The 22,445-nt window shown below is 42.4% G+C and overlaps 1 protein-coding gene across 1 annotated transcript; it reads left to right on the top strand.

The window, feature by feature from the left end:
• The first annotated feature begins 11,147 nt into the window (after window positions 1–11,147).
• Window positions 11,148–22,162, top strand: GTPBP4 (GTP binding protein 4). The gene is made up of 17 exons (XM_065666759.1): window positions 11,148–11,255; window positions 11,858–12,028; window positions 13,219–13,322; window positions 13,406–13,542; window positions 14,116–14,216; window positions 14,588–14,680; window positions 15,185–15,376; window positions 15,466–15,531; window positions 16,295–16,384; window positions 16,823–16,933; window positions 17,125–17,202; window positions 17,310–17,361; window positions 17,926–18,026; window positions 18,800–18,997; window positions 19,766–19,831; window positions 20,909–21,043; window positions 21,969–22,162. Exons 1-17 carry the CDS (start codon window positions 11,208–11,210, stop codon window positions 22,119–22,121), a joined length of 1,896 nt encoding a protein of 631 aa, XP_065522831.1. The 5' UTR covers window positions 11,148–11,207; the 3' UTR covers window positions 22,122–22,162.
• Window positions 22,163–22,445: the final 283 nt, after the last annotated feature.

Here is a 22,445-nt window from a genome sequence, read left to right as displayed (position 1 = left end):
AGCAGTCCTCTCCCAAACAATTCCTAGGTGTAATTCAGGAGCAGGTAAGGCACAAGATACTTTCCAAAGAGATGACCTGCATGTGACTGCCTGTGTTCTGGAGCTTAAGGAGCTTTTAACCACAAGGAGATGAGCCTGAGAAGAGTGCTGGGAATGATCAGTTTAATAGTGCAGCGATGGTCTCTGTGGCAGTACTCTGTAGTGAAAAAGTTGTGCATTTTGCACATTGAAAACATAAGGATGTTTGCTCTGTGCCCTTGGCATTCACCTTGTCATGATCATGATCATGGCCAACATGATCAACAAAAAAAAAACAAGGCTTGAAGGAGCTCCTCAGCCTCTCCTCTGCACCTGCTGCATGTCATACCAGCTCTTACTGCTACTGATCACCGCAGTGAAGTTTGGCTTAGTTAGTTTGATCCCTACCATGCAGGATGTAGCACAGCAGTGCATGGTGGGTGAGGAGGTGCTTTGGGTACCAGACCTCTCCCACATCCCAAACATTAAGGAAAGTAAGATGCAAGGATCTAGGGAGGAGGGAGATACAGCCTGCCTGGTCCTCTCCCTTCCTGTCCCTCTGTCTCTCTCTTTCTCTCTTCAGCTGCTATACTGAGCGAAGAGCCTAAAATGGAAACGGTCTGTCATCTGTCAAGGTCAGGCATGCAGCCCTAATGGCAAGAGGCTGCTGACCACGTGAGGTACCAACACGGTCTCCCGAGTAACACATGCATTTTGGCACAAAAGCTGGCCATTCCTGTCTGCAGCCAAGGACTGGTTTCTGACCTTTCCATGTCTGTATGCAGCTTCCAACCTCTTTAATGCGAACCAGCACTGCTCAGTTGTAAAAAGTTCTCTGTGCTTTATATGTCTGCTATTTCTTCATACTGCTGCTGGCAAATCTTCTTGCCAAAGAAGCTGTGGGCGCAAGTGTGGTCCTTGCAGATGTTGGCCACAGGCAGAGCTGCTCCCCAGCCAGCCAGATGTGGCTTTTTGCAGTGTAACTCTGAATGTGAAGCATGTAGATAACGACATAATGTATATGAGATTAGGAAGAGGCATGGGACACTGTAAGGCTTGCTTTAGATGGTATATAGTAGATAGGAAAGGTCAATGGGAGCTATTTTGAGCTGGACATGCACTCCAAGGATGGGATTTTTGTGCTCTCTGGTCTATGTCTGAGTTTTCCTGGCCAGGAGACAGCTTATTTCTCTTCAGTTATACTGGATGTGAACTAGTATGCATGCAGCTTACACAATCTGGCAAACTGACACTGTATGAGATGGAAATGGCCCAGCAAGACATTGCAGTGTTCTGCTCTAATGTCCTGCATGGCACAGACCATGCCGTTTCATCAAGTATATACCTCCTCAGGCTTGCAGCTTCTTCCAGAGATAAACTGTATCTCATGAAAAGTTACTCATTACTCATTGCATTGAGAGAGAATTCCCAACTAGGAATCTCTAATTACACATCCTCAGTGAGCTCTCCTTTTAGTCTGAATTTGAGACTTTCCACTTCCAGCCTTTTACCTATTAAGTTAGGGTTTTCTACTGCCAGGTGTCTCTTTGTACAGGTATTTATAGGATCTTCTCTTTGTTGAGATTAGTTTCCTTTGATTTCTCATTGGAAGAAATTATCCAGATCTCAAGTAATTACTACAGACTTTTCATGAACCCTTTTACAGTTGACAACATTCTTTTAAGAAATGGAAATGAGAAGTGAGGAGCCAGTACTCCAATCAGTACTGTTGCTTTCAGTGGAAATGACATTGTTTATACCTCACATTTGCTTTTTGGCTGCTGCAACACGCTGGGAGCTCATGTGCTCTTGGTGACTCATCATGCCTTTGCAATTAGTTTTTAAGTCATTCTTTTCAAGTACCAATCTATGACCTACATTTTTGTTTCATACGTATATGACCTTGCCTTTTAACTTGCTTACAGCGCCTGCTGTTCAGGTGAGCCTTAGTTTCTGTGATCACCACATCACTCATGGAAGCCGACCTTATTAATTATGATCCTGCTAGCTTTTGGGTCGCCTGCAAACTGTGATGGTTAATGGAGATGTCAACTGTCCAGTTGGCTGACACATCTTGTTGCTCACACTAGAGGTTAACTTACATCATTACAGCTGGCTTTCTGGGGAGGAAGCTGCTGCACCCTGCTCCTTGTGCTCCCCTTTGAGGTTATGTTTTTCTGTTTGTGGTACCAGAAGCTGTGTCTTTGAGGTACCAGAGCTCACCCTGTGATTGTCCAAAAAGACTCAGAGGCAGCGCAAATCACCAGTCATCATTGGGCTGTGCTTGCAGGTGCTGCTGGAGCCCTTCTGGAAGCAACTGCAAGCCTTTCTGGACACTAAGGCAGAGAGAGGCAGTGAAGCCGAACTCCTAAAATACACTTTTTAGCCTAGTTTCATAAAGATAGCAGATCTTTACAACCATACTGCTGCCTGTCTGTCTCTTCCAGGCCCCCAATGAATGAGGACTGTTTGAGAGCTTAAAATGAATTTGCCAGAGTGCTCTGCTCCCACAGAAGCTAATTTCCTACAAGCAACAAAAAGCAGTGGGTGAAAGGAGGAGAGAGACTCTGCTAATGCAGCATAAGCTCAATGCCTACCTGTTGAGCTTGGGCTGCCAGCTGGCTGCACAGCACCAGCATGCCATGGAGCACTGAAGGAGACACAGCACTTCCTGCCTCTGGGGTGAGAAGGAAAGAAGGACCCTGTGCCTGGAATACGGAGGACAAGCCACATGGAAAACCACTGGAAATGGTGTGGGGAGCAAGAGCTTGCAGGAAATTGAGTGGGAGCAGTTGGCATCCCAGGCTTTGTAACCTTACTTGTAGAGCTGCAGGTCTGGGGTCAGTGGCATGGCACTTACCTACAGGTCTAAGTGGAATAGCTCCTCTGTATCAGTAACCACACATCAGTTGACTCATTTCCAACAAAATGCCAGTGACTGAATGTTTCAGGATCACTTCTCTGTGTCACATGCACAGGATCCTTCCCCATTAGTGTTAATATATTGAAATTAGGAGTGATTGAACACTAATTACCCTTCTGTTTGCACTTTGTAGTCTAGGGGAGCACATGCTCTGGGACAGATGCAAACAGCAACATTGCTGTGCAACCATTACGGCCCCATCTGAAATGACTTTGTCTCTGGAGCCCTCTCTTGTACCTCCTTTGGGGCTGTTTGGATATGTGCTGTTATTTGATAATAGCATTTACTCTACAGGAATGTTGCACAGATCAATTAATTAATTAGGGGTTTTTTGAAGTTGGGAAAATGAAAAGTGCTCCACAGAATCACAGAACAAATGTTCCTAGGTATTATCAAGTATTATAGAGCAATGTTTCAAAACCTCATCTTATTTTTCTCGTATATTTTTGCAGCTTTAACTTCCTATCTCATGCCACACAAATTTCGATTACCAGTAATAGCCCAATATGCTATGTGCCAAATGATAGTTCCCCAAAAATGTGTGAAGCCAATTCTAAAGACAAGGACTTTTTTGTCATTATATGAGTATATGTTATATAAAATATATTTATGAGTGAGTATACAAGTATATATACCCACAGATAGATGTGTTACAAACAGGTATGCATGTATGTATGTGTATATGTACGTATGGCAACAATATGATAAAGGCAAGTTTTAGTAATTCTTCACGGATGACACTGTGGTAATACATTCCCCCAGGAATAATAGGTAGGTCCCTTTAGGTCCATAATTCCTCTGTGTTTCTGACATTACCTTAGTAGCAATGATTCATAGCAAATAAATGATTATATAGTAAATTATATATATGAAATCTCTCACCATCATAGTTTGCTACCAAAAGCCCTTCTGGATTTAGCCCATTGTTATTTAATGAGGACATTCAGGTACTTCTGATAGGCTCTCTAACAGCACAGTGGCAAGGTGACCTTATGAAAACCCAGACAGGAACTGGCGAGGAAGGGTTTTTTCTTTCCTCCATCCCACTGTGATACAAATGCCATCTTTTCATAGTACAGTATGTTTGTGTGCCATATGTGAATACAGGAAAAGAGGCAGCAAAGGAAAACCTGAAACGCTCAGTACCAAATCACATTAATTTCTCAGGGAGTTTTGTTGATTTAATGGCTAAGGCAAAATATTGCAAGGACATTCTCATTGAGAAATAATCAATGAAAGGTTAAAAACAAAAACCCAGAAAAATAAATTAATTCATACAGCCAGGAGAGATTCTACAGCCACATAATTAGCAGATATTTTTAGCTTTTCTTCAGAAAGAATGCCAATCAGCATTCATGTGATTGACAAGGACAACGCTGGTGTGAATGATACATGGATCTGTAAAGCCAGGAACGAAATATGTGGAAAGAAAGGGTTTGTGATGGGCGAAGAGACTGGCAGCTGGAGGCTCACAGGGAGGTCAGTGAGCAGAAAGTAAATACATAATTCAAGTTGTGGAAAGTAGACTCCTTTGGTGTTCTTGTGTTCAGAGAAGGGGAATATCCCATCATCAGACAGTCTCTGTTTTGTCTCAGGAGAAATGTTCTGGCTTTTCTCTCCCCCCTGGGGCTGCAAGAATAGAGAACTGTAGAAATACCGCTGGCTAGCAAAAAAACAGGCTGCAACCAACCTTTCATGTTCTTGAATAGAGCAGCTAAGCTGGTCTTTAGCCCACTGATGACCCGACGTGGTACAGTGACTAGTAGGACCAAAACCCAGTCATGCTGGCATATGCTCTGACGATCCTTTGGTGGGATGTGCACCAGGGAACACAACTGGCTGTTCCAGTACTTGGATAACCAGCAATTGCTCCCCAGATGCACAGAGGTTATAAGCACATGAGATCCTTGGGCCACCTACAGAGGTTAGGTCCATGAAGAGAGAGTGGTTAGGGCAAACTGTAACAATATCAATAGTTCAAATACAGTACTTGGCAAATACATTACTACTGTGCTTAATGCTACAAGCAAGAGATCCCGCAGAATGCCATAAATCTTCGAAATTAGCTGGGTAATTCCACGGTGAAGCCTTCGGCAGAGTGGCCACGCTGTGACTCAAAAGCACCACCTGCTGACTCCTCAGAGTAGCAGAGCCTTCCCGACTGCCATCTTCATCAGATCCTGTTTTGTCTACTTGCAGCTGCTTGACGATTTCAATGGGTTTAGCAGCATCAGGGTGATAGTTTAAAAATGTCATTGCTAATAACTTCTAACTATACGCTGACAAAGATTTTTTTTATTATAAAACCTGAAACCTACTATCTTCAGTCTAGCAATATGAGGATGGAGGCATTTCTTTTGGAAAGGATTTCAACTTTATTTCCAATTTTATGTCAAAAATACAGCTGTAGATAGAGTTTATGTCACAGCTGATTGCAGGGCATTTAGATGTCAAACTGCTCACTTTCCAGAGAAAACAAAATAGCTATCTAAGTGCAATAAAATGTGCCTGCAATTATATGTGCCAGCAAAAAGTACACCTGCAGATGTTGTCAAGTGCAAAAATCTAACACTTAAAATAATTTCCAAACATGTGGAGTTTCTAAAAAGCAGACCATATAATCATACAATCAGAGCAACCTGTGTTGGAAGGGACCTTAAAGTTCATCCAGTTTCAACCCCTGCCACTGGCAGGGACACCTTCCACTAGACCAGGTTGCTCAAAGCCCCGTCCAACCTGGCCGTAAACACTGCCAGGGATGGGGCAGCCACAGCTTCTCTGAGCAACCTGGGCCAGTGCCTCATCACCTCCTAGTGAAGAGTTTCTTCCTAATACATGAATATCTGCTGTGAGTACAGAGCACATCTTGCTTTTGCATTTGAAAGGATATCCACTCAGTAATCTTGAATCCTGGTATTTACACTTCTGGATCATAAAGGGTTTTAATTCTTAAATAAGGACAAATAAAATCATAATTAAAGAAAATAGTAATATGGCCATCCTCTGTGTTGCTTCCCAACGCTGCTGTCACTGTTTGTTCTTTTTTATTACCTTTCCTTTTCTCTCCTTTTCCTCTCCCTCTCTCACACATGGAAAATTTTCCTAGGGTCATTCTTCCCGTCACTATTCAGGGAAGGCTTACAGAAGTGATTCGCCTTTTGGGAGTGCAGATTAACAGTTAGTGCCAATGAATTCCACACCTTGGGCCTCCCTGTCAAGAGCCCTTGATCACAAGTAGTCTCAGTGCAGCCTCTGCCAACACTCCATTTTCCATGGAGCTACAGTGAGTCACGGATGGGTCAGCAACCTAGGATGTACAGTAATTTAAAATTAGGGTGATAATTCAACGTTAGAAAGTGAGCTAGTGGGGCATAAAAACAACTCCTTTGCACCCAAGAGACTGGCAATAGCCTACTGTGCCTTTCAGGTGTCTTGGAGAGCTGACCTTGGCACCCTGCACTGCACTACACATGGTAAGCACCTTCTTCCAGTAAAGGAGGGCTGGATGGAGCTCCTTTTGAAAATGTAACCCACCAGTGCCACTCTGTCAGAGCCCGAGCGCTGACAGGGCTGACATCAGGCACTATTTTTGCAGAGGAATTTCCTATTCCTTAAAGCATGACAAACTCTGCCAGCCCTAAGGCTGAGCATCCATATTCAGAAAGATCAGCAAAACAACTCTTTCCTGACCAGAACAATTTCCTGACCAGACTTCAGATAGTTCCCTAGAATTAGGGTTTTTTTGTACCAGGAATGTACAATGTAATAAGTGTCAGTAAATGACATGCTGAGGCTCTCGGCTCTTTCAGTTTGGCTGTTGACTTCCTGGGGAAGATGGGTGAGATGAGATGCTTCGGAAGCTCCATCTGGGGCTCTTTAAGGCATTTAGAGGACTCTCTCAGCCTGCATTCTTGGTGGAATGCCCACTGAGTATGGAACACAGGAGAAGCCAGCTCTTCATGAGCCTTCCCCTGCCCATGTGACTTTGACCCAAGCAGCATAGATGTGCTCCTGCTTATCCTGATGCTGATGGTGAGGGATCCTTCCATAAGGCCACCCCCCCCCCCCCCCCCCCCCCGCCCAGACTCCAGCAGGGGCTGCTGCCAGACACCCAACAAATCCTCCATTTGCCATCGCTGCACTCTGTAATGCCATGATGGCAAATCATGTATCAAAAGGACATACTCCCTATCTCCATTCTAGTAAAGCTCCCTCCTTCCTCAAACCACCATAAAGAGGAGCAGCTGGGAAAGACAATACAGTATGTCTTCAACACAGTATGTCTTCATTGTACTTCCTTTAACAACTCGAAAGTTTTCCCAGGATTACACGGTAACTACAACTGCTAACATGCATATGGTGCATTTCTGAGTGTTCCTAAGCATGTCTCAGCTATTTTACCAAGACAGATTAGAAGGCGCTACTCATCTGTAGCAGTATTGTTGCTTGCCAAAGCCTTTTGATCCATCACTGTGCATGCCCTTTGTAACAATAATTTTGTAAGAGAGACTGATACTTAATAATTCAATTTTGGAACTTCCCCTTATCTGCCTTTTGTGTGCTGATATGAAATGGCACTGTTTCCAAACACAATCATGCTCTTGATATTTCAGATACTGCAGATATATGTAAACACTATTGCCGGCTTATAGCTTTGTTTTCTGTATTTAATTAATGTGATACTATGGGGTTGGCACTTCAGAGACTGATGTTCTCTGATGAAGTCGGAGGAGTTGCTAGAGAAGAAGCAGTAGTTTCCATAACTGCTACCTACTAGTGTCCCTTGGCTTTGACCTTTTGCATCTAACCTCGAGAGCAAGAGTTTAGGGAAGCTGCAAGGTCTGTTCAGGCCTGTCTCTCTTCATTGGGATGACCAGAATAGCACTATTTTCCTGCAACTTGGCTACTGATACGGGGCAGCTTTCAAACCCAAGAAACCAAACTGAAGCAAAATGCTCTTCAGAAATAATATTGTCTGACCAGCCTGTTAGTTGGATGTAAGCTACTTAAATCAAAAGGTGAGAGAGGCTGTACATTGCTGCCAGACCAACAGGTTATCAGATAAACCCCCCTCAAAAGCATTTTCTGTTAAGGAAACAGGAGGCTGGGCTTTACACTTTTCATTCATTGTGTGCACTGTTAGTTTGACAAATCAGCTTTAAAACTCTAGCATATATACACATAAAGACTGATAGTGAAAACAGCTTTACAATAGCAGATTGTTGAAACGGCAGACTTTAACTGAATTTGGATGAGATTCTACAGAATGAATGTATTTACTGATGGAAGAACACTACATGAAGAGGTCTTTTCATTTTTGGGACTAAGCTACAATGATTTTGTCTATCGAATTGAAATGCATCAATTTGCCAAGTATGTCCAACTCCATCTACCCTTGCACAAATCACATTCAGATTGATCACCCTGGGTGATGTCCATTCTTGTGCCCGTTTTTCCAGGTACCTCTGTGGCTGCTCAGCACAGACATGGTCTGAGTCTTGCCGGATGGCATTGGTTTCTCTTGTATAAGGCACACGAATATTTTTATGTAGTTTTTAATTTCAAAGTGATATGAGTTATAGTCTACTGGAGTGGTGTTTTAAAAATACGAAATACAGAATAAGCGTTACATGCCTGGAGTTTGTCATAGATATGAATGAGGATATCTTGAGTGCAGCAAGCCAGCTGGGATAAGGAATTGTGTGGACCAAAAGAAACATAACTTGACATGGTCTGACCTCTCCTGGCACATGTAATAAGTCTCCAGGGGACACAGTACTCAGAACACTGCCCAGATTTGGTCCTGGAAGGAACTAGTTCTCTTGAAAACTGCTCAAAAAAGTGGTAATGTACATGCAGTGTGAGACCAGGGGCCCTGGGGCCCAGCTCCTGGATAACTGGAATGTCGAAGGTCAGTTACATGGAGGCGTGTGCAGGGCATGCCTGCATATAGAGAGTTGTGAGTACCTGCAACAGGTGTGGGGCTGTGGGCTTCTGAGGCTCACATCAGAAGTGCCAGAGCCTGGGGGGGCTTGGAATGTGGTCCTAGCTGCTGGGCGGTTTGGGTGTCTCAGGCCAGCTATTGGACGGAACTTTCCAGAAGGGGAGGAAGCGGGGGTGGGGGGTGGGGGGGGGTGCAGGCAAAACAATATAAATAAAGTGTGAAGTCCAACCTTGCTGCACAAGAACACTTCAGGAAATCAGACTGAAGTGCTCATCATAGAATCACAGAGTGGTTTGGGTTGGAAGGGACCTTAAAGCTCATCTAGTTCCACGCCCTGCCAGGGGCAGGGACGCCTCCCACTAGACAGGTTGCTCCAAACGGCATCCAGCCTGGCCTTGAACACTGCCAGGCTGGTTGTAGCAAAATGTTTATGAAGCAGCACACCCCTTCATAATAGGGCAGCTGCAGCACCATCAAGATGCTAGAGAAACTGGGATGGCTCCAACAGCATGTTTATGATTGAATAGTGCTCATACAGCTATTACTGAAATTAATTTCTGGAAAAGACTAGTTACTGGCTTGCTGATAAGATGAATTCTTAGTTTTCCAGTACCTTACAAACTTCCAGTGCATTAGACAGATGTTCGGAGCATTTCATCAAAATTGGGAGCACAATGAAATAAAGGAAATGTAGAAGGAGTTGTGCATTTAAATTCTTAGCACTGTAGAAAAACGTACAGTGACAGAGTAATACATGGCGAAGTTCTCTCAAGTGGAAAATATCATGCTTTGTGTGGAGAGAGAAGAGAGAAGTGTGGAAGCCAAGGGAATTCTTAATTTTTAATCTAACTCGCCTTCCAAAGCGTATCGAGTGATTTGTAATTTATTTAAAATTGATGCATTTCAGTGCATGCCCACCTCCTTTTAGTGTCAAGTAGAAAACAGGGACAGACACGCACACTGCATTCAGGTAGCCTTCAGGTTCATGTATTAGGTCTCTGGATGGAGATATGCAAAAGAATAAAGCACCGGGTATAGCCAGTATCATGAACGTCTCAAGAGTTCACTCAGGCTTTGCCTTTATCTGTAAGGATTTATAATTTAGTATGAGCCAGGTCACTGAAAGTTACTATGAAGAAGGGGGGGGGGGGGGGGGAATGAAGGAAAAAGGGAAGTAAGAGTGTGTGTGTGTCTCCTGGTTTCAGCTGGGACAGTTAGTCTTCTTTTTAGTTTGGGGTTAGGAACCCAGTAGCCTGACAGAGGTGGGGCTGCTGCAGCCCCGTGGCCCCAGGCCCAGCTGGGAGGAAGGCTGACTGTGAGCCCCAGTGAGAACACACACACAGGACAGGTGTCTTTGTGTGCAAGGCCAGCCACACAGACCCTCGCACTCAGATCACCCAACAGCTGGCCCCTGGAGACCCCCCCAGCTGCATACACATACATGTACGTGTGCAGACATACATACACTGATGTACAGCATGCATGCACTCTGGTCCCTCCAGTTCCTGGCACGCCAGGCATACGGCTACTGGGAATCCTTGCCCCTTTCCCTGTGGCAGCACTTGGCTCCATGCGCAGGTGCAGAAGACAGCCCCTGAACTAGGAAAATGGTTAGAAATTGAGTTTAACATGGCAGAACATGTCGTTGAGTTTAATACGGCCTGTGGTGATCTGGTGTGCAGGCCATAGGCAGACTCCTGCAGTGACCAGCACGTTGACATCCTACCGGGCCTCTTTTATCCCTTTTCTCTCCATTTCTCCATGCTTTTTCCCCTCTTCTCCACCTTAATCCCTCCTTTCCCCAGCTTTAGTCCGTTAAACATCCCAAGTCTCATATACCACCAAGATGCTCATCCCAGCATCCCTGCGGGCAGCAACCTCTTCATCCCGCAGGATGACCCAGGGAGCCGCTCCTGTTGACCCCCTGGGTGGGTGGCATCCCTGGGCGACAGAGCTGACTGCTCACTGCGGTGGGCTGGGGAGCAGAAGGGTCAGGGGCCCCTCAGAACTGACAAGGTTATCGGGGTCCCTTCCGCCATCCTTATTCTATGTTCCTTTGTGATAATGGAGATTAGCCTTTAATCATGTAAGCGAACAGGGTGAAAATGCATTCTGCCTTCACGGTCCCACAGGGCACAAAACATGCCTGATGTAAATCACAGCGACAGCGCATCGGGGCCGCCCAGCCCTGCAGCGGCAGCCCACCTAACAGCGCCGCCTCCCTCCCACCACCCCTGCCCGGAAGCGCGGAGCTCTCGCGAGAGGGACGGTCCCGCTGTCTCTTCCGGCGGCGTGCGGCTGGGCCGGGCTGCGGCGGCCGCCATGGCTCTGTACAACTTCAAGAAGATCACGGTGGTGCCGACCGCCAAGGTACGGGTCTCGCTCCCCCCGCGTCCCTTCGCGCCCCGCAGCACGGGGCGACCCTTCCGGCCCGGCGGCGGCTCCTGCCGCGCCTCAGCGCAGCGCTACTTCCCCCTTCTCCCCCCCCCCCCCGTGCTGCCGGCGTGGCTGTCTTCTGCCTGGCGGAGGTGGCGGCGTGGCCTCCACCGAAATCCCTCCTGATCTGCAGACCCTTGCCCTTGGGCTCATGGCTGCGCGCTCGCTCGAAACCAAGTCCTCTCCTCTTCTGACCAGGGAGCTTTAGTTGAAGGGGCGGTGGTGCCCGGAGCTGCGCGGGGACTGTCCTCGCAGTGCTTCACCTGTCAGGGGGACAGAGCTGCCCGTGCTCCCCACTCCGCTGCCTGCGCCCCCGGTGTGGCCGGTGGCCTGCCCTTATGGGTTGAAATGACAACCGGACAGGGGGTGTGCAGACTTATTACGGACCGGAGGTGAGCGCCTGTCCTGACGCATGCGTGTCACATCATGTGCAGCCTGGGTGCGCCTGCCTGGTCCGTATGTGCTTCCACCACAATAAAGTGTATGGCTTTAAAAGAACTTGACAATTTCATGTATTCATGTTTTCTTGACTGCAGGACTTCATCGATCTGACATTGTCAAAGACTCAGCGGAAGACCCCAACTGTCATTCATAAACATTATCAAATCCATCGAATTCGACATTTTTACATGCGAAAAATCAAATATACTCAACAGAATTACCATGATAGACTCACTCAGATCTTAACGGATTTCCCCAAATTAGATGTAAGTATTTTGTCATTTGATCATAAAGGAACTTTGCTTTCATGACATCAGGAACATTTCTTCAGCAGCCTGTTGGTTTAATTCGAGCCTGTTTTGGCCTGGGCAACATCTTGCTGCTTCACTGTGTAGACAGTTCTGACTCATTCCTCGTAGATTTTACTGGGAGTAATGTTAGGCAAACGTATTCTGTAAAAATAGTATGCTCCTGCTAAGAAAGGAACTCTCAATGGTGCCTGTTAATGGTCACGGAATGATGGGGTTTACAGGGTTTTAGGTGATCAGATATGTTTGCCAGAAGTTGAATGAAGAGAAATCACAGAATCACAGAATCCCAAGGGTTGGAAGGGACCTAAAAAGATCATCTAGTCCAACCCCCCTGCAAGAGCAGGGTAACCTACAGTACATCACACAGGAACTTGTCCAGGCGGGCCTTGAATATCTCCAGTGTAGGAGACTCCACAACCCCCCTGGGCAACCTGTTCCAGTGCTCTGTCACTCTTACAGTAAAGAAGTTCTTCCAAGGTATTTGTTTTTTCAAGTGTGTCATGTCTGCTTATTTCTGCTTTGTGTATGTGTGTGTAAATTGTGCTTGTGGTCAGTCTTCCCTAGAACATACTTGCAGGAAGCAAGAAATGTCATTTTGATTCCCACTCTTCAGTTCCTCAGAAGTTACTTTGACAACAAAACAGTGTTCTTTGCCTCTTAAAGGACAGCGTTGGAAACACACTGACAAGATGCGCATAGTGTTAGCTTCCCGATAGCTGCAATTGGATCCACATGTCCAGTGGGCCTTTTTTATAGTTGTCTGCTCACACTGAATCGTTGACCTATAACAAAATTTTTCCCCGATGTTTTCATATCCAATGAATATTACAGCAGGATTCCCACAAGGATCTTCTGTGTTTTGTTTAACATCACATGATGAAATTTCTGCAGATAAATATGAGCATGGGTGAAATATTTTGTTTAAAAGATTTGAACCAAAGATGTTGCTTCCTTGGAAAGCTGAAGGATTTATATTTTAATGACCAAGCATATTGTTTTCCTTACATAAGGCAGTAATGAGAACTGTTTGGCTTTATTGTCATTTGTGTTGCTTACTGGAGAAGAACAATTTTACGTAGTTGCCAAGTTGTCATCTTAAAGAAGGAAAGTACTAGGCTTAATTTTCTTTCATGCTTTTGTTTTAGGATATTCATCCTTTTTATGCAGATCTGATGAATGTTCTCTATGACAAAGATCACTACAAGCTTGCTTTGGGACAGATTAATATTGCCAAGAATCTGATTGACAAGTAAGGGACATCAGCTTCTTTGATTTTGTACCTGCCTGGTTGGTTGTGGCAGAATTGGATAAATTATTTTCTTGTCCTTACAGTGTTGCTAAAGACTATGTGCGGCTGATGAAATATGGTGATTCTCTTTACCGCTGCAAACAGCTGAAACGCGCCGCTCTGGGACGAATGTGCACCATTATTAAAAGGCAGAAACAAAGCCTGGAATATTTGGAGCAAGGTTTGTGCTATGAATAGGCTAAGAAAAGGCATGTGAATTGGATGTAAAGTTTACTCATACATTTAATAGCAGTTTGAAGAATGTGTGTAGTACAGAATATAGGTATAGAAAATGTAAATAGTTTCAAGATCCTCAAATACTTAGAATTTGGTTTTTTTTAAGTAAATTTTTTCTTTGAGTATTCTTTAACTTCTGTGGTATTAATAACATTTCTAAAGTGTTTGTTTAAAAGTCACAGCCCTGCTTTTATTTGTTGTTATTCTCACTAACATGTATTTGAAAAATAGTGTTAAACATTTTCCAAACGTTGCTTCTTATTTCAGGCTTATTATTTCTTCAGGTTGTGTGCCTGATTTGATGGGGTCATTCTAGCTAAAAGACAGATATCTTCAGTTTTCAAATATTTAGTAACTTCCTTGTTGTGTGTAGATACTTGTGGAACTTACAAACACGCACCTTTTCATAAATGAGCAATCAAATTATGTCAGAAAAGCTGTTAATTTCTAGGGAAACAATTCAGTGTATAACTTTTTATTCCATTTCAGTAAAAAAGAAATCTTTTTAACATTTCAGTGCGACAACACTTGTCTCGTTTGCCAACCATTGATCCCAACACACGAACTCTTCTGTTGTGTGGCTACCCAAATGTTGGAAAGTCGAGCTTTATAAATAAGGTATGTGAGTGGTTTTTGGTTTCTTGTTCAAAAACAATACTGGGATACCATTTAACTAAAATAAGGTAACATTTAAACAATTTGATGTCTGATGGGAGTGGTACCAAATTCAAATGTGTGAGTAGAGGTTGAATGAAGTTCCTGGAGGGATAAGCGGGAAATTATGGTAGATTTCACTCTTAAAAATCATTATATTTTCCAAAATAGCATGTATCCATTAACATATTTTCTCACGGAGAAATGCTTGCAGAGAAGACAGAATAACCATTTTTTTAGCATTTTTAGCAGCAAAGAAAGTGTATTATAATTATGACATTCTGCTTGCAACTTGAGATTTTCAGTAAATGTGTGTGAATAAATCTTGTTTTAAGGTTACAAGAGCAGATGTAGAAGTGCAGCCCTATGCCTTTACCACAAAATCTCTCTTTGTGGGCCATATGGATTATAAGTATCTTCGTTGGCAGGTAAGAACTGTTACTGTTTTGCATTTTCCTTAAAGAAAAACTGGTTATAGTGGAGTTTCCGTTTGGCAAAGTCAGCTGCATTTCTGTGTCTTGAGAGCTGCTGTGCAAGGGGCAGTGTGCCAAATGAGGATAGTAGTCAAAATCTGTTAAAAAAAGTACGTATTTAATCTGTTAAATAAAAGTATGTACGTTCTTCCAATTTGAGGGAAGAGTAGAAATGGAATTACTGATAAAGCCAGCTTACATTTTATCAATGTCAAATTCTAAGCCAGGTTGGGGCAGGGCTTTCCCTACTTTTCCAATACCAAGAATCTTGGTTATTCTGAAACCTCATTGTTCTCCCATTACTTCATTTTCACATTCTCAATTTGGCCAAGTTTACAGTCTGACTTACGACTAATGGGAAAACACGTTGTCTTAGAAAAGACATGATTCGTGAGAAATCAAGTACATGTTCTAAAATAGTGTATCAGTTGTCCTGTAATAACAATATGTTAATTTTAGGTAGTGGATACTCCTGGTATTTTGGACCATCCTTTGGAGGACAGGAACACCATCGAGATGCAGGCTATAACTGCGCTTGCACATCTTCGTGCCGCTGTGCTTTACGTGATGGATGTGTCTGAGCAGTGTGGGCATAGCCTGGAGGAGCAAGTAGAGCTCTTCAGAAATATTAAGCCATTGTTTGCTAACAAGGTAGGTTTGGTTTACATTGCTAATAAATCCCAGGGGTTTATAACATGATAACTTGAATTATGATTCTTTTATTTATTTCTTTTTGTTAGCCACTTATAATTGTTGCAAACAAATGTGATGTGAAGAGGATTTCTGAACTTCCTGAAGAGAGTCAGGTTAGACAACTACTTCTACCTCTCTCTCTCTCTTTACAAAAAATATGGTGTACAGCTCTCATGCACAACTCTCATTTGTATTGGGCAAAACCTTTTATATGACCATTTCTTTATCTAACTGCTTATAGTGCAATGGAAAGTAGCTTTCCAGGTCTTCACCTGTATCTTTTTAAGACCTGTCTAATGTATATAATTGCCTTAATATTGTAAATGCCAAACAAGAAACAAGTCCTTAATATAGTTTCAGAAATCTCTGATGCTGTGAGAACTTAGAGTTGCTTCTGTAGTTGAAAGTGAAAAAAACCCCAAACTCAACAGACTTGTTCAATAATAACTTCAGTAAGAGTTCAGAGGCAGTGAGCATCGGATTTGAGAGGTGGTGTTCAGAAGTTGCAGTAGAAGCTCCCACTGAGCAACACTCTGTTGTATAGGCAGAGTTAATTCATTTGTATGTACAGGTTCAGGGACACGCAGAATTTGTGTTTCTTTTGTTTTGTTTCTTTTTCCCCTATGGGTCATTTATAGGTGCCTTTTAGAAAGTAGTTACTTGCTTATAAAAGAAGTAACAGACGTGCTTATAAAAGAAGAAACAGATAAATATAGAACTGCAGTTGTAAAGTTTCTGTCGCCTTTTTAGAAACACGTTCTAATAAAATAGTGACAAGTTGAGTGTACTGATACTGGATTAAGATTCCTGTTCTTGATGGATTGGTATATTAAGAAATGGGCAGAATGTCATTCTTTGATAACTTTTCTATTTTAGAAAATATTTGAAGCTTTTGAAGCAGAAGGATTGTCTGTGATAGAGACAAGCACTCTAACAGAAGAAGGTGTAATCCAGGTTAAAACAGAGGTAGGTCTCTCTTCGCTCAATTTCATTCCAGATGAATACTTGACATTTTGTCTCATTAATTTCATCTCAGTTAAACTGTGCATTGTAGTGATAAACTTTTAGCGTGTTCTCCTTTGTAGGGTGTTGAGCCTCGGTGGACTTGGCTGCAAATGGAAAAATGTGTCTTAATACAAACCATAAGTTTTTTAAAAATGTGGTTTTTTTGTTGCCAAATCCTGTTACTTTCTCTTAATTGTCAAGTCATTATGAGAAAAAGGATCACATGTATTTTCCCATTATACTTCTCATATGAAATAATTCAGTGCTTTCTTGAGAGACAAGAGATTAGACAGGAGATGAGACGTGAAGCTAGATGCTTGTGACTGAAAGCCTGCTGTGTCATTTGTTGTATCAGGAAGGCTTCATTACTTACCTAATGTTGCCATGTTGCACTTTCAGGCCTGTGACAGACTGTTGGCCTATCGTGTTGATACTAAAATGAAAGGAAATAAAGTGAATGAAGTACTGAATAGATTACACTTGGCCATGCCAACCAAAAGAGATAACAAGGTAGGCCACGTCTTAACATGTGAACAGATTAATATGGTGAAATTTGCTTATATTTTGTCTTCAGCTGCCTTTTCTGGTGGGATATGGTATTCTTTGGGAATTCAGTACTCTCTAATCGTGATTTATAGCATTATAAAAAACTGATTTAAACATTTTTCCCCTTTTCTGTTGGGGTGGATCATTCAATTCAGGAGCGGCTGCCCTTTATACCTGAGGGAGTGGTGGCACGTAAAAAACGTATGGAAGTAGACACACCCAGGAGGAAACTGGTAAGTGGCATCTCTTCGTTAGGAAATCAGCAGATGGGTTTAGAATCTGGTATATTAGCCCATAGATTTTAAATTAATGGTACATAAACCTATGTATGTCTTTCCAGGAGAGAGATATTGAACTTGAAATGGGAGATGATTATATTTTGGATCTTCAGAGTAAGTATTATATCAGAATCAGTATTACTATTAAGCAGTAAAGGTTGGCTATTTCAGTCATAAGGGAGAATGCTTAATCTGCCTCCTTCCAACTAAGTAGGCCACCATTTTATTGAATACACTTTTTACTTCTCTTCCAGAGCTGGTCATTTGCAGTGACTTTTCCTTGTGACGTTGCTTGGATGTTTCCCATTTTAGTGTCACAGACATATAATAGCTGGTCTGATGATTCAGTTGGGTTTCCCTTCCATTTTATACTGTCCAACCTCATTAATTCTTGATGCTGTCTTTGTTGAGAAAGTATCAGTATGGGAGAGACCGCATGTATTGTGTTTCAGCTGGATATCTGTTTATTACGGCTTGGTAGTGGATCATGTCATTATTGAACAGTATTTGATGGTGGGAAGGAGATCAGAAGTTTTGTGAATGTGTCAGAGATGTAACCAAATTCTTGCCACTTAGCTTAGGGATATGGCACTTTTTTTAATTTTGATCTGAGTGTTTTCTGTCATTGTATGATTCCATTTTTTTTTCCTCTTTATTAATTTTTGTTATATTTTTAAGAATACTGGGATTTAATGAATTCATCTGAAAAGTACGATAAGATACCAGAGATCTGGGAAGGCCATAATATACTTGACTACATTGATCCGGATATAATGAGAGTGAGTTTTCCATTATTCTTTTTATACTTTTCTTGCCTTTTTATCCCTTTATTTGCTTAATGTAAATTGCTGTATATGCAGATTAAAAACTGTCACAAGAACAATTTCTTTTACATTGTTTGCACTTGTCATGGGAAAAAATACTGTTTTCTGAATGATGAAGGACAGATTACCTTATCAGAATGATGATGATCTTCTCCATCCCAAAATGTGAGGTTTGCAGGAGAAGTTATAATTCTTCATTCTTCAACTACAGCCAGAAGGAGGAATATAGCTTTCAACTTTTATGTATTATTAATAATAATAGGAAATTGACCCATCAAATTTATGTCTGCTAGAATATGACGTTAAACAAAATGGGCTGAGTTCTCAATTTATAACATTTTTATTTAATAATTATATGTTCTTATCTCTTGATGGTTGTTGAGGAGAAGCACCAAGTGCAGACTCTGGTGCTTGCCAGTTGTGCAGTTGGGTTCATCTGAATTGCTGGCTCATGCTAAATGTAGAAATAGAAGGTTTTTTCAGAATGTGTTTCCAGAAACAGCACAGTTCACAGGATAGCACATCTGCATTCACACAGCAGGCAGCTTTGGGGCCATCACGCAAATACAGCCAGACTGTAATGGAATGGGATCAAATAAGTCTGCATAGTTGAATGCCCCACAGGTTCATGTCACGGCTCTGGGCCACACAAAAGTGTCACATTTTGGATTGTAAGTCAAGGATTTGATGAGCATCTTGATTTTCATTTCATCTCTTCAAAATTTAAGAAACTGGAAGAATTGGAGAAAGAGGAAGAGCTGAGAGAAGCTGCTGGAGAATATGACAGTGAACCAGAAAGTGAAGATGAAGAGATGATGGAAATCCGGCAGTTGGCACTACAGATCCGAGAAAAGAAGAAACTGAAATTCTTGCAGTCAAAGGAGAAAGATACTCGAGGTCCAAGGATGCCTAGAACAGCTAAAAAGGTGAGTAGAGAACATGCTGTCAAAGTCTTGCTGATGTTTAATAACTTTCAAGGAATATACAAGAGTGTCAGATAGATAGTACAGCTGTCAGCCTTTTCTCACGTTTGCCCCTCTCACTTGCTGTTTGCTTCCTGCTGCCCTCCCAAGAGTTCTGGCCACTACTTGATTGTGGAGGCCAGATCAGATGAGTGACAGTAGTCCTTCTTGGTTTGGGTCACACAAGCGTGTCTCATGTAAAATTCCACATATGTATTGCAGAAAAAGTTCTGAAGAATATAATTGAGCTCACCTGATTGGGTCGCATCATATATTGTTGTTAATTTAAATTCAGATAATTAGGAGAAGCTCTTGTGAGCAGCCCAGGGCGGTTACAAATAATGACTGACAAGACGACATCTTGAGAAAAGGTATCTAGCTGATTTGGCACCCAGTATTTCTTACCTTCCCTGAAATGTTTCCTTTAGGAGGGGAGGAGACATTTCTGACTGAAGCGACCGCTCTTGGTCACCTGCCCCCCAAAAAGGCAAACTATTTGAAAGATCTTTTAGGGAATGCTGGGACATTGCAGGCCTGCAGAGGGGTTTTACGGGTGAAGAGAATTTAGTTGCAATAGACGAAATAGGAAGTTATGACTTTCATCATCTGCCTGTGGGATGTACCAAAATGTGTGGTCAATATAATGGGGTTACGGTGGTATATTAAGACAAGAAATAAGATAGAACCATACTTTCTGGAATGAAACATGTTCTCTTACCTGTCTTTTTACAGGTCCAGCGGAAGGTGCTAGAGAAGGAAATGACAGATCTTGGACTCGACATGACTAACAAAGATGACGTAAGTTTTTGCTAATTAAACAAATGCTTATCTAAAGGAGATCAGTTTCATTACACACTGGATTTCTCTGAGCATGTTTGAGCATGCATATTATAGTTAGCACAGCTGAGAGGTGGGATCTATTAAGGAGAAAATAGGAAACCCAGACAAGGCAGTACTGGAATTTTTGAGTGACATGATCTAAATATGTTGGGTAGGCTGAAAAGACACCATTTATCACTAATCACACACATATATATGTATAGACACACTGCTTTCTATTAGGACTCTTTTGGAGTTTGTGTAGGATTGAACAAGGTTTGGCTAAACACACTTGATTTTCCAGTGTCCTTTGTTGGATGAGCCACTACTATGTCTGAAACAGTAATAATGACAGATCAGGCTTATCTTTTTACAGCTCATGAATTCTGTGAGTTCTGATTGAAGGTTTTGAGGGCAGCTGGCCTCTCTATGTGTAAGGCAGCTTCAAACACAAATTTGCCTGCAGGAGACATTTTGTTTTATCAGAAATCTTTAAAAAATGCATTTTGTACAGCAAATCCAGCAGTATTATGGAACCAAGGGGTGTCAACACTACACATCTGAAGGAAGCATTTGCACTGCTCTGAGCCAGTATGCCTTGTTGATTTAGGAGCGATGTCAGTGAGAAGGAATTTAATACTTATGCTGTAGTATGGTAAATCTTAATGTCTGAAATTCTTTAGGGCTTTGTCCTGTGAACAGGACACTAATCACAGAAGGTTTCTTCATTGCTGCTTCGCTGTTGCAGAATAGCTTCAGTATTGCTATCCATTAATTTGTATGCGTCTCTCTTTATCATTATATACAAATCTACTTGGAAAAGAAATCAGAGAACTGAATAACTGTGAAAAGAGTATGCTGATATTTACCAAGCTTTGTACTGTACTGGAGGACAGAAAGGCAGTGACCAGCAGTTGACAGGGTCTTCATGTTACTGTGGAGTAACCAGTGTAATGTACCACAGCAGTCCACTTCCTGGCTTTTTGTATGGAAGCGGAGCATGTCTGCGATGATTGTTTCTGGGTTTCATGATTGAAGCTATGTTTTGAATTTCAGGCCCATTATGTGAGAAGGTCCCGTAGTACTACAAGGAAACGTAAACGTGATGAGTCTGAAACCCCTAAATCTGTGGCACGCAGTCGCAGCTCCTCTCGCACACCACGGGATGTTTCTGGTCTTCGTGATGAAAAGGTTTGTTATTTACCTTTACAGCAATTAAATCTTAGCAAATTAAATGTTGGGCCCCCCAACACAAGAGGGATGTGGACCTGTAGGAGCAAGTCCAGAGGAGGCCATGAAGATGCTCAGATCGCTGGTGTAGTGCCTCTGCTGTGGAGACAGGCTGAGAGAGCTGGGCTTGTTCAGCCTGGAGAAGAGAAGGCTCAGAGCAGCTTCTAGTGCCTTAAGGGGCCACCAAGAAATCTTGAGAGGGACTTTTTACAAGGACATGTAATGGTAGGACAAGGGAGAATGGCTTTAAACTGGCAGAGGGGATATTTACATTAGATATTAGGAAGAAAGTCTTCACAATGATGGTGGTGAGGCACTGGCACTTTCTCACTGGTAGTGAGAAGCTGTGGCTGCCCCATCCTGGTCTGGTGTGAGGTGTCCCTGCCCATGGCAAGGGGGTTGGAACTGGATGAGCTTTAATGCCCTTTTCAACACTAACCATTCTATGTCTGTATAATAAATCAGCTTGATGGTACTTCATGCAGCTTCTGGGAAACATCATACTGGCTGGTCCTATTTGTCCAGAGTTCATCTTCAGTTCATTTGAACTCCATACCTCAAAAGTGCTTTGTTCATTCTTATAAATAATACATACTAAGGAAGTACACTGTAAATTTTTGTCTCACATGCACGTATGAAGGAAGAGATCTACAAATTGTGCAGTTCCTCCTTCAGTAAGGATTCTAGGGATAGTGTGATCATAGCGTTGGAGTACTGGAAAAAGAACAGTTCCGCTAAGGAGGATTAGCATCACTTACATCAAGCCTGTCCTAGAGTATGCTGGGTGTTAGTTCATGTCCTTGTTAAAATCAGCTAGATTAGTGGTTTTTAGAAGGTAAAGCTGGTCACCTGAGTTACTGAGGAATGTTTGTTTGTTTTTAAATAGATGGTGAAGAAGGTCAAGATTATGGCAAAGAAAGCTCAAAAGAAGATGAATCGCCTGGGCAGGAAAGGGGAGTCGGACAGACATATATTTAACTTAAGGCCAAAACATCTGCTGGCTGGAAAGAGAAAATCTGGCAAAACACAGAGAAGATAAAGGAGTCTTCTGAATTCAAAATAAAAACTCTGTGAAAACTGGTTTCTAGTCCTCTCTTCCTTTCTAGTATTACAGTGTTAAAAAAGGACATGGTTTGTGTTAGTAGCTTAGATACCTGAAGCTCGGAGAGGGAAAGGTCTCATACCTTGATCTTGCAGAATGCTTTATCTGTTCAAGGCAGAAGACTGACAAAAGTGAAATATTCCCTTTTTGTCCCCAGTTGGTCAAGAACAAGGTAGGAATTACCCAGAGGTTAGTAAAGTTATGCATTATAAATATGCTTCCTGAACACTACACTTAAAATGCAGAGATTTAAAGATTAAA

Source organism: Lathamus discolor, chromosome 2 (assembly GCF_037157495.1).
Source record: "Lathamus discolor isolate bLatDis1 chromosome 2, bLatDis1.hap1, whole genome shotgun sequence".
NCBI lineage: Eukaryota > Metazoa > Chordata > Aves > Psittaciformes > Psittacidae > Lathamus > Lathamus discolor.
Note: the sequence above shows the minus strand (reverse complement) of the source record. Positions and strands in the feature narration are given on the sequence as shown.